Source organism: Fukomys damarensis, unplaced genomic scaffold, assembly GCF_012274545.1.
Source record: "Fukomys damarensis isolate Sample0158 unplaced genomic scaffold, DMR_v1.0_HiC HiC_scaffold_15, whole genome shotgun sequence".
Lineage (NCBI taxonomy): Eukaryota > Metazoa > Chordata > Mammalia > Rodentia > Bathyergidae > Fukomys > Fukomys damarensis.
This window is the reverse complement of record NW_022900927.1, coordinates 17,947,362-17,960,058: the sequence shown is the minus strand read 5'-3', so window position 1 is coordinate 17,960,058 and position 12,697 is coordinate 17,947,362. Positions and strand designations below refer to the sequence as shown.

General features: G+C 40.2%; 1 protein-coding gene across 3 annotated transcripts in view; it reads right to left on the bottom strand.

Annotated features, from left to right (window-relative positions):
* Slc4a8 (solute carrier family 4 member 8) overlaps positions 1 to 10,698 on the bottom strand; it is a 58,714-nt gene extending 48,016 nt beyond the window's left edge. For all 3 annotated transcript variants that reach the window (XM_033763638.1, XM_033763639.1, XM_010628570.2), the window contains exons 1-4: positions 10,617 to 10,698; positions 4,172 to 4,318; positions 3,556 to 3,691; positions 1,798 to 1,958 (exon numbers count right to left, since the gene is read on the bottom strand). In XM_033763638.1, the coding sequence (XP_033619529.1) occupies positions 1,798 to 1,958; positions 3,556 to 3,691; positions 4,172 to 4,289 (415 nt within the window). In that variant the 5' untranslated portion in view covers positions 4,290 to 4,318; positions 10,617 to 10,698. The remainder of the gene's footprint in view (positions 1 to 1,797; positions 1,959 to 3,555; positions 3,692 to 4,171; positions 4,319 to 10,616) is intronic.
* Positions 10,699 to 12,697: the final 1,999 nt, after the last annotated feature.

Here is a 12,697-nt window from a genome sequence, read left to right as displayed (position 1 = left end):
ATGGTGATACATGCACCCCCATATTATAGCAGCACAATTCACAATAGCTCAATCTTGGAAGCAGCCTACATATACATCACCAGATGAACATATAAAAAAATGTGACTTTACATCCAGCGGAACACTATTCTGTCAAAAAGAAAGATAAACTTGGGTCATTTGGATGAAAATGGATGCCCCTTGAGACCATAATGTTAAGTGAAATAAATCAAACACATGAACTTAAATATTGCATGGTTTCTCTTATATGAGAAACCCAAAGTAAAAAGCAAAGAGCAAAATAAAAACTCATATAATAGGAAGTAGGGAGATAGGTCTTTCTCAAAGGGGAAAGGGAACAAGAGATGGAGGAAGGAGAGGCACAGGGGATGAAAAAAGGAATTAAGATGTGTTATGTACATATACCAACTCCCCACAAGTTATGTAAACATTATGTAGTACATATATTTACTAATAAAGTGTTTTTAGATATCTTTGCAATTTTGAAAGGGATTATGAATCTATAAGTCACTTTGGGTAGTTTGTACATTTTAACAATAAAGTCTTCAAATCCAGGAGAAAAAAAAAAAGAGGAGAAATCCATAAAAGACAGAGGCAGAAATTGGAGTTAATGCAGGCATAAATCAAGGAATACATACAGGCACAGAAGCTAGAAGCTGAAAGGATCAACGAATGCTTTTCCCAACCTTGGGAGCCTTCGGAAAGAGTATGGCCCTACCTATGCTTTGATCTTGGACTTGAGACCTCTAAACTACAAGAGAAAACATTTTTTGAGGGCCGGGAATTTAGCTCAGCAGTTCGGTGGCCTGCCTTGCAAGTGCAAAGACCCCAGTACCAAAAAAAAAAAAAAAAGAGAGAGAGAAAACATTTTTGTCTTCTTAAGCCTCCTAGCAGTCTTAGGAAACCAACATGGATTTCATGATCATCACTTGATTCTCCACCCACCTCCCTGAGTGCTCTTCTCAGTCTCCTCAGGATACTTTTCTTCTAACCTACTTACAAGGCCCCTAAAGCTACCTGTCAACATTAGAGTTCCCCCCAGTTTTTGTCTTCAGCCTTCTGATCTTCTCTCCCCTAATAATCTCAACCATCTTCAAGATTCTAAATACAATCTGCCTATAGTGACCTCCTACCAGGAACTTCCTAAAACTATATCCTAACTCAGATCTTTCCCAAGTGCTCAATCAAAGTTCCAACTGGGGAAAAGATAGGTCTTTTTAATAAATGGTACTGGGAAAATTAGATATCCACATGCAGAAGACTAAGTATAGACCCATATAAAAATGGATCAAAAAATTAAAGGTAAAAACAAACACTTAATCTGTTGGAAGATAAAATAGGTACAACTCTTGAATACATAAGCATAGGCAAGGACTTTCTGGACTGAACCCAAAAGGCAGTAGATAAAAAATGTTTGCTAAATGAACTGGCAAACATACGGTTATTTGAATCCCATAATAATAGGTAGATTCGCTTATTAGTTTGAACCCATCCCACAGCCAAAAACATTGAGGTCAGAAGAAAGGCTATGACTTGTCTAGGAACACACACCAATTTTATTCATTCCACACCATGCTTCTTTTTCTCCTTCTTTTCTTTTTTGAGTTGCTGAGCAGCATTTTATTATGTAGTACAAGTGGGCCTTGAATGCTCTATGCAGCCCAGGCTGATTTTGAATTTTTGATCCTCCTTTCTCAGCTTCCAAAGTGCTTAGACTACAGGTGTGCACCACCACACGAAGCCTGCACCATGGTTCTTAATTTACGAGTTTTTCTGTTTTCCCTCACCTAACCTTACCTGAAATTTCCTCAATGCTATTTGCACGCATATCCAGAAGGACAGTTCCATTAATGAGGCAGCTCCTTAATTCAAAGAGACTGTGCAGTGAAAGGGTTGCCACATATGGCTTGCTCCAGCGTTCTCCCCCATCTTCCACGTCTTCCTCAAACTTCAGCCACCTGAAAGCATTACAAATAGCTTGATGCCAATGATAGAAAATGAAGAGTTTTCAAAAGAGAAAAATATATGAGTAGTCGTATTAAATATTGTAAAGACCAATCTATATGTTTGGCGCACACTGATTAAGTAGAAAAAGCAACTTATAGAACATTACGAGATTAAGAAAAAAATTTAAAAATAAAAAAAGGTTGAGGGAGTTTAATTCTATTTTTATTTAAAGAAAATTTTAAAATACAAATATATACATGTATAAGGCACTAAATATATTCCTTATGATTCCTTAGATAGTGGAATTAGAGATAATTTTCATTTTCTTCTGTTGCTTATCTTTATTTTCTAACTTTCTATAATAAGTATGTATTATCTACATAATTAAAAATAGATCTAATTTATGTCATTTGGATATATTGACAAATCACATTAATAAAATGAAAATATTTTTCTTTTGAGTGTTCTGTGTGACTTTCAATGTTCAATATTCTGTGTGACCTTTAGAAGTCACAAAGACTGCATGACAAAAGGCTAATTGCCTTTCACTTGGTATCTGGTCGATTGGTTTGTTCAATACTCTTGACCCACAGAAAATGTCCACAATACAGCTAATACCCAGAAAGAGATGTTTCATTGAAAGCTGAGGCCATGTTTTGCTAACTAATTCCCCTAACTCTGTTCCTCAGGGTCCAGGCATGCTGGTTTTGTATCAACCATAAGGATCACTGGTCAGTTACTAGACAGCCTAGTCATGGCCCTGGTTAACCTGAAGTCTCTTCTCAGACCTGCATCTCACACAAGCATGGTCATTTCACAACTACCCAGGAAGTCAATGTTAGGCTGGCTACAATATCAAAGGTTATTAGGTTGAATTATAGCAGAAGAAGTCAAAGTCTCAAAATTCTGGGACTATTGTGAATTAAAACCCAAATGGTTCATTTGCAGAAGTCTGAAAATATGCTATGACTGTTTGGCCAGGATATAATCAAGGTGGCCTTGTTTAGCATCCTGTAAACTATATTATCAAGAGAGCCTATATTGGGCATGGTAGTGCCACCTGTAATCCCAGCACTGGGCAGACTGAGGCAGGAAAATCACACGTTTGAAGCCAGGCAGGTCTATAATAGTGAGTACCCTAGATTACATAGCAAATAAGGGTACTCTAGATTACATAGCAAAACCCTGTCAAGAAAGAGAGAGAGAGAGAGAGAGAGAGAGAGAGAGAGAGAGAGCCCATGAACTTACATTGAACCTCAAACAAATGAGAACACTCAATGAAGGTTACACACTTATGTCACCAATCTCAAGCTCATAGGAATGACCAAAGACATCATAAAGAGACCAACCCCAAGACTCCCAACAGGAGACTCTGAAACATCAGTCCCCATGTCAGCTATCACTTCACCCAAAAAGAAAGGAAAGGCAAGCAGACCTGTCACTGGCTAAAAGGTACATGTCTGCCTACACAAGCAGTGTTTTGTTTGTTTGTTTTTTTCTTTTGCCAGTACTGGGGATCAAACTCAGGGCCTTACTCTTGTGAGGCAGGTGTGGCGCTACATCCCGGGCCCCAAGCAGATCTCGATCCAGGTTATTTCAGGGCCTCACCTGGCTGTCTCCTTCCACTCCGCATCTTCTCCTTCTTTCAAACAGATCTCATCAAGCTCTGTGAATAGCTCATGAGGCACGTGCTCTTCATCTTCCTCGGTGCCAAGAATGAACTGAACACGCTGAGATGGTGTGTCTAGAAAATCAACCAGGGAGAGATCTGCAGCTAGCCTCAAATCAGAAGAGACATAGCATCTGCCTTACCTAACCACTTCAGGAATATATAGATGATCCTGAACACAGAGGTCCTTTAGTCTCAGAGGAAAAGCTATTCTATTAAATAAGTTTTATGAAAAGACAGATTTATGAACTAAGACTACCTGTAGATATCCCCTAAGGACCTAGAAATCTGACAAGTTTGATCAAAATGAAGGCTAATTCTCTAGCAAATGATTACACCTAATATGGTATTGATTGGGGGTGGGTACTGAACAGTGAAGTTTTCATGAAGACACTTTGGATTCTTGGAAACATTTCTTCTTGGAAGCAAACTCTGCAAAACCTATCAAAAGGCTAGAATCAAGATGACACAATTGTGCTCCTCACACACTCTTAGCTTTACCACGTCTCCTAGCTGTGGACACCCACTGCCCTCTTTCCCTCCTGAGGGTGTTACCATGGGCCAGGGCTTCCAGACCCTCCTCGCCCTGGCTGGCTCCTTTGCCCCGCCCTCGTCTTCGGTGCTTCTGGCCATGGGTCCGGTGGTGTCGATGGCTCTGCCGGCCCAGTGGCATCCGAACACCAACATACAGAGTTCTGTGACCTGGAAGGAAGCAGAAAGTCTGTGGCAAGAACTCCTTTAGTAAAAGGATTCTAGCATAGTTATCAAAAGAAAAAAATCACGTTTTGGGAGGGTTTTGGGGTGGTGGTGGTCACAAGTTTAGAATGATAAAATTTCAAAGACTTTCAGGACTAAAGATTCAGTAATATTAGATTTGAAGTTATCTTTCTTTGTCCTGCACATAGCTGCAAACCTCACAGGAATGTTATAAACACTCAAAGAAATCATGTGTCTTAGGGGCTAGGGAGGTAGTTCAGTAGTACAGTAAAGGCAAGTGCCAGGGCCTGGGTTCAATCCCTAGAGTCCAAAAAGAAAAGAAATAAGGTTTACATACTATAAGGCCTATAAGGTATTAGTTATTGTTATTACAATCACAATTTGAGTGATTTTTTAAAAAGATGATATAATTGCTCAATGACAATTGTGGCAAGTCCTGCCAGAGAGGCAGTTTAGAAAAGCTGTTAAGAACACAATTTAATGGGCCAAGGATTTAGCTCAGTGGTTCTGCCGCCTGCCTTGCAAGCTCAAGGACCTGAGTTCGATCCTAGTACCAAAATAAAACAAAACAAAACAAAAACACAATTTAATAGCACGGACTACACAGCAAGACCCCATTTCAAAACAAGGGTGAAGGGACGGCAGGGACAGGGGAAAAAATGAGAACCAAGACCTGTCATGTAAAGGTATAAGATCCCAATGATGAATATAACTGTACTGTATACCTAAAATGTACCAATAAACTCAATGAGAGAAAACAAGAACAACAACAACAACAAAACAAAATAGCATAGCACCACTTAGGCTCAAGTCAGCCTGCCTGTGTCCAAAACATGAATATATCATTGGCTAGCATGTAACCTTGAACAAGTTATCTAATCTCTCTGTGATGTCTTTTAAAAATGACCAAGATGTGATCTATATCTATATCTATATCTATAGATATAGATATATACCAATTCTCTCACATGAATGTATTTACTATATATGCAAGCATATATGAATAAAAAAGGGAAAAAAGGGCCAGGGATTTAACTCAGTGGTTCCGCCACCTGCCTCACAAGCACAAGGACCCGAGTTTGATCCCTGGTACCAAAAAAAAGGGGAAAAAATTAAAAATAAACAAGGTGTGGTGGCACATGCCTATAATCTCAGCACTTGTAAGGCTGAGGCAGAAAGATCGCTGCAAGTTTGAGGCCAGTCTGGCCTACATAGTGAGTTCAAGGCCAGCCTAAACCACATAGTGAGACTGTCTCAAAAAACCTAAAAAATTATAACAAAAAATAAAAATTAAAGGAATACTGAAAGCTTATCATTTAAACTCAGCAGGTTTGCATCAGCAGAAAGTAAGATAGTGCATGTAAAATGCTTAACACCATGGCTAGAACAATGATGACAAAACTTTTAAAGACTGAGTGCCCAAACTGCAACCCAAAACTCACTTGGTTATCACAAAATGCCAACACTGCAATTAAAAGTGAACGTTCAGATGCTGGGACGGTACAGGATGACTTGGCTTGTGTACTGACAGAGAGGGCTCTGTGTGCCCTCTGTACCAGGAGTGCTACAGGTTCACCACTGGCCTAGAACAGACCAGCCAATACATTCTCAATTAGCTTCCCCCACCCTTTTTTTTTGTACTGGGGATCAAACTCAGGACCTTGTGCTTGCGAGGCAGGAGCTGGAACCACTGAGCTAAATCCCCAGCCTGTCCCTCTCCCCCTTTTTTACCCCTTCCTAGCACTGTAGGATATACCATCTAGAACAGTAGTGAAAGACTAGTTATAAATCAAAAGGAGCACGATGCTGTGTTTAAAGAGAAATATATATTGTACAGAGAGTGGGGAAGATGTGAAAATAAGTGATCCAATAGCATCCTCTCTAGCGCCTCCCTCCTATTCCCTCATTCCTTCTATAAATCTGCTTTTTTACTTCGCCTGCCTTCTTGCCAAGCCTGGAGCCCAGAAGCGTAGCTTTAGAGCCATTCTCACACCTGACACACAGAGCCTTGGTTTCCCCGACCCAACTGATTACTTCCTCGCTGCATTCCCAATCTTAGGCCCACTCCCACATCTCCTGCCACAGCTGTTCCAATCGTTAGCCATGGTCTTCAAATCTACAACTCTACCCACATTCCCTCCCTCTGAGCAAGTGACCTTGCTTTACATTTTACTGTGGTCCTCTCCTGTGAATGCTCTCATCCCAATGTGGTACTTCTCTCTGCCAGGCTAAGGAGCATGGCTCTTGGCCCCATTACGTCCCACCCCTCCAGAGTACTTCTGCCTCAGTTCTCCACAGTTTCTCCTCGCCATCCATTCCTTTCACAGCTTTCTCCCACTGTACTGGAGACTGAGCCTGGGCTAGGCAGGCACTCCACCACTGAACTACATCCCCGTGCAGAGGTTTAATTACTCTCACAGTTCTTATTGCTACAGAGAGAGACCACAGGAGGAGCTCAGTAAATATTTTGTTTTGTTTTCTTTTGTTTTTTGAGACAGGGCCTCACTATGTAGTTGAGACTGACCTGGCAATCACTATGGACCCCAGGCTGGCCTTGAACTCACAGCAGTCCTCCTGCCTCAGCCTCCCAAGTGCTGGAATTACAGGCGCATGCCACCACACTTGGCTTCAGTAAATGTTTGTTGAGTGAAAAATGTACTCAGTGCAAAGATACTGGATGTCTAAATTAATTCCCACTAGGCAGGTGTGAGGAGATGGAGATGACATTCTTCAGATGCCTTTGATGTTTCTGTAGGAATATAAAGCTTAAATCTCAGAGAAGGCAGGGGGTCTGCCTTTTGAAAACACCAAAGAGACAGGCAGAAATGAAAACAAGCTCAGCAAAGATCAGTGCTAAGAATGACAAAGTGTCAAAAAATTAGAAATCAGTTTCTAGGCTGAGGATTCAGAAGCAGGAATCTCAATTTTCTGAGTGAATTTAGCAGAAAGGATAATAAACACACAGACCCTAGGAAATGAATACAGCAACAATAAAATCCAGTCCACCTAACTAGATTCTGGCAGCCCAGGGACTTCATCAAAGTAAGTCTACGGTGGCCACTTTGCTGTTCATCCAATGACACGCTTCCCTGCACAGTCTGTCTCCATCGATCTACCCATTCACTCAGACACCTTTTCTTCAGGTCTAATTCTTCATTCTTTTTCATTTTTCTCTAGTCAGCATCTCACCTCATCTATTGGGGCTAGGCACAAATTAGCAAAACTCCTGAGAAAGATGTAATGCTAGTGTCTATTTTGTTAAATAAGCACAGTACATATACACATACGGAGAGCAATCATAGTGGACTGGCACCAAATCTCATGGAGAAGGACAGAACCCACAGGTGTGACCCACGCTTTAATAGAGACTGGGTTTACTGACGTACAGTGCTGCACATGCACTGTTTACCAAGCACTCATGCGGAGCCCATTAACACATACAAAGGATGTTCTGCACCTCTGGGCTTACAGCGGACTCAGAGTCAATAACCACAAGGGGAAAGCTAACACGTGGAACAGAGGGCAGCCTTTTTCAAAGTTATAAATAAATAGCTCTGTTAAAAACTTATTAGTAGGCATTAAACTTACTCCGGTATTCATAAATCTAGTTAATCTGGAATAATGATCTGCCAGGAAAAAAATGGAAAAAGTCATTCCTCTAACTAAAGCAACTGCTGTTTTCCTCTGGGAATGGGAGAGTCCATGGAAGCATACCACAGACTGTTACTCTGATTGAGTCTATCTTTGGAAAGCTATTTTAATGTTTGCTTTTTATTCTTTAGATAGATACATAGATAGACATCAATACCATGGTTTAGTGTGTGTTTTCTCAGTGATAAAATTAGCTTATGCAAAAAGCATTTACAGTTTTTAACTATATCCAGACACTCTCTCAGCAATTATGGTGAAAATGAGGCAGGGGAATGGTTTATCAGGTGGGTAGTAGGTATGAAGTAAAGGGGAGAAAGACCTGTAGATTTCTATACAGCCACAGAAATCAAAATACTATTTACTCTACCTTCCATTAAAGTGGGACTGATTTTTATTTTATGCCTTCAAGAGACACCACTATCCTGAGCGCTGCCTCCTTGAGCCCTAAGTCTTCATGTCAAAGTGACTCAGGGGTGGAGGGACCCAAGGCATGGCCAACTCTCCATCAATCCTAACTCCTTCTCCTCTTCTCCAGGGCTGCTCTTTGAACCACATCAGGCCTGGGGAGTGGACATGATTTTTTTCTCCATTTGCATGGAGCACTTCTTTAAAAAGTGGTAATATAAATGGGCTGGGGATGTAGCTCAGTGGTAGAGTGCTTGACCAGCATGTGTGAGACCCCAAGTTTGATCCTCAGCACCACAAAACAAAAAAGTTCTGAAGAAAGTGCTAAAAGATTCTAGTTTTTAGAAAGGCCTATACATAAAAGACCATTTCCCAATATACCATCCTCTAGTAATGCTATCTTCATATGCAGTTTTCTTTTATAGCAAAGTAGGAGCGTGCACAGGGAACATATGATGTCATCAGGAGACACTGCTCCTGCTGCCAATTTCCAGCTAACCTCTATGAATGGATCCTAGTCCTCAGGATCCAAGATAGCTTGCCCAGGTTTATTATGCTATTTCTAAGTAGACAAAAGTGTGTTCATAAACGGTTACCCCCTCACTGAGGACAGAGGTCCAGTGAGTAATTGCTGGTGCCATAAAAACAGATGGTTCTGTGCCCCTTTCCTGTCCAGGTATAATGAGAGGGTAGGGAGATAAGAGGATTATTAGAACAGAATAAGAGGCAAGAACAGCACATAAAAATGTCTACATAATAAAGCAAGATACTGAGGTTAGATGGTTAATGCTGGATATTGTTCTCTCTTGCAAACAGTGCAGTAGAATGAAGAGAACAGGATTCTATCATGTTTCCCCTGCTTTGAAGCTAGATAATCCTGAACAGTTTCCTCCACGTAAAATTGGGATAATGATACCTACCAGGTACCTGCCCAGGGACCAGGCAGACAAAAAAGTCAACTTGTCTAACTGATGTTTCATCTAATACTGAACACACAGGGGCATTCTAAATAGTAGCATCCCACACCACACTCTCTTCTTTCTCCCATTTGCTGAAACCCACATTTCCTCTTTATCCATCTGGTCAAAATAACTTGTAAAACTTGACCTTGATACACCCAAACCTCAATGACCTCCACAGAGCCACCCACATAAGTTCTCACAGTAACAGACCCAGAGGCTGAGTCAGCCTCTACAGTTTCCGTTCTCTCCCAATCCAAAGGACAAGTTTTCTCTGGGGGTTACACAACTTTGATGAAAAATCCGTCATGGGAACAAGCAGTACGGAGAGAACATTTCACATGCTGTCCCAAGCATCAGAAAGTTGCTGTATCATAGCCTTCAATTGCACAGGCGATGCTGCAGACAAAGACTTTTGAGCCAAATGTGGATCAGGAAAAAAAAAAAAAAAAAAGTTGTACTGGATATAAGCCTTCCTCTAAATTGATGCCACCACTAATCAGAAACCATTGCTAGGTGTAAGGCCACCTGCTAAAGCTCCATTGAGGCCCCATGGGAAAAAGGAAAGCAAAAGAACACCAGCACTGGTCATGTAGGGAGTGGGGGTTGGGGACCAGAGACAGGAAAGAAGGGCGTTAATGAGGTAAACCAGACAGTCAGGCAACAAAGTGTCTCTTCCTCCCAGTTCAGTCTGGTTTTTATAAAATTGTGTTGTTAACTATTACAGAGTATGTCACAGGTGTGCTGCCTTTTCTTTTTAGGTAAAAACACCAGGAAGAAATGGGTACGGTTAGAAAATGAAGAACAAATATTGGAAATGGGGTTAAAAAAGGAAGAGTTCTATAGCCAAAGAGTTCTATAGCTAAAACTATTTGTATTGTATTTTCTTTTTAAATTTTGCATATACTTATATTTCCAAGTAGTGTCAAGCAAGAATCAATGGACTTCACATTCTCAAGAACAGGTTATTTGCTAATACTTTTATTGAACTATACAGTACTTACAGCACCACATCATAAGTTCTTGATTATACCTAGGGGTAGCCCTGTCAGGTGGACTGCGGTCTCCACTCTTATCTAACAGACAAGGAAATTGAGGCTAAAAGAAGTTAATGTGATTTTTTTCTTACTTCTAGTAATAGAGTTAGGACTTAAACGTAGGTGTCTGGATGGTAAAGCCAGATCTATTCTTCTCATACTAGGCTCTCTCCTAGCAACTTCCCCACCACACACACACACACACACACACACAAAAACAGCAGTTCTTACCTTCCAACTCTTCTTTCTCATAGTGAATGTTGAGAATTGTACTGGTCCCACCCTGATCCACCACAGCTTCTTCATCTGGTCTCTATTCAAACACAAATTAAGTAAGTGGGTGTGGTAATACACACATTCATTTAAACACTTGAGTACCTTGTATATGTCAGGCCCTTTTAAGATACCTGGGGGGGGGAATACAATGGTTTGCATATATTTTTAATTTGAACTTCACAATAACCTAGAGAAGCAAACATGGCAGCCACTTTCTTCCTCATTTTATAAATGAGCAGTCTGAGATGTAGAGAATATTAAATTACTATAGCGCAAGGTCACAAATGCAGCAAAAGACAGAGCTAAGACTTAGATCAGGTCTTGCAGGTCTTGTGATTGCAGCTCCCATGTCTTTTCCACCTATACGTCTTTATAATGATTTGGCATTTTGCAAATGCTGTCAAGCATGTTGTCTCATTTAATATAAACTGGTCTTCCTGATCTCTGTCCAGCATCTGGGTGTTTACTATACTGTCCTTGAAATTCTCCATCCTGCTCTTTGGATCAGGTCTCCTCTGTTTCAGACTAAGGCTCAGCTTCTTCTAACTTTAATTCCCAAGGAAGAACTCTTGACCCTTTGTTTCTCTTTCTTGGATCTTAAAAATTTCAACTGTAGCCTCAAACTGTGTAGCTCAGCACTTGATGAGCCACTGGGAACCTGCGCCTCAAGCAAGATCCATGTGTCTAAAATCAAACTAACCTTCTTTCCAAAAATAGCACTAAGTCCTCATTCATTTATTCCTATCCATGGAACCATCATTTGTTAACTCATATTCAAATTTCAAATTTATTTATTTATCCATTCAGTATATACTTAGTGCTTCACCATCTGCCTGCAGAAAATTAATTTTCTTTTATTATGAAGCGTCCCTTTGTACTTTATTTCAAATTCACTCCTATCTCTTACCCACTCTGCCCCACACTGTTTTGCCTTTTTTATACAGCATTTTTCAACTCTAGAGGCACCTTCTTCACTGAGTGCTGCTCTCTGTCTGGACTCCCATTCTCTCCCTGCAGCTCCCATCTCACCACTGGCAGCTAATAAAACATTATTCAACATCTCTGACCTTAATCTAAATGCAATGCAAAAATTTACTTGGAACCAGAGGAGACCTAGAATAGTAAAAGCAATTTTGGTCAACAAAAGCAAGGCAGGTGGCATCATAATTCCTTACCTGAAATTATACTATAAAAACAGCATAATTTTGGGGAAAAAAAAAACTCAAGGATCATTGGAATAGATTAGATGCAGAAACAACTCTAGACACACTCATCCACTTTTCTTAGACAAAGAAGCCAAATACCTTCACTGAAAGAAAGATAGCCTCTTCAATAAATGGTGCTGGAAAAACTGAGTTTCCATTTGCCCAAGATTAAAACTAGATCCATATCTTTCACCACGCACTAAACTCAAATCAAAATGAATCAAAGATCTAAATATGAAAACAGAAACACTAAATGAGCTGGAAGATAGGAGGAAAATAAGGGGAACTCTTGAAGACAATGGTGTAGGCAAAGATGTTATGAACAAAACCCCAATCACACAGGAACTATCACAAAGAATCAACAACTGGGATCTCATCTGATTAAAAAGCTTTTGTACAGCAAAAGAAACCACCAACAGTGTGAAGAGAAAACCCAGAGTGGGAAAAAATATTTGTCAGCTGTTCCTCAAAGGACTACTATCTATAATATATAAGGAATAAATCAGATCCCCCAAAATTTAAAGACCCAATCCAAAAAAATGGACATCTAAAACTTCTCAGATGAAGTAAAACAGCAAATAAATATATGAAAAAATGTTCAACATCACTGTTCATTCAAGAGATGCAAATTAAAACAACACAGAGATTCCATCTCACCCCAGAAAGAATGGCCATTATCAAGAAATTAACCAATAGAATACTGGACAGGATGTGAGAAAAAAGGAACCCTTCTTCACTTTTGATGGGAGTGTAGTCTGGTGCAACCTCAAAAACTAAAAAGTCAAAGTTCCATTTGACCCAGCTATTCCCTTTCTTGGTATCTTCCAGAAA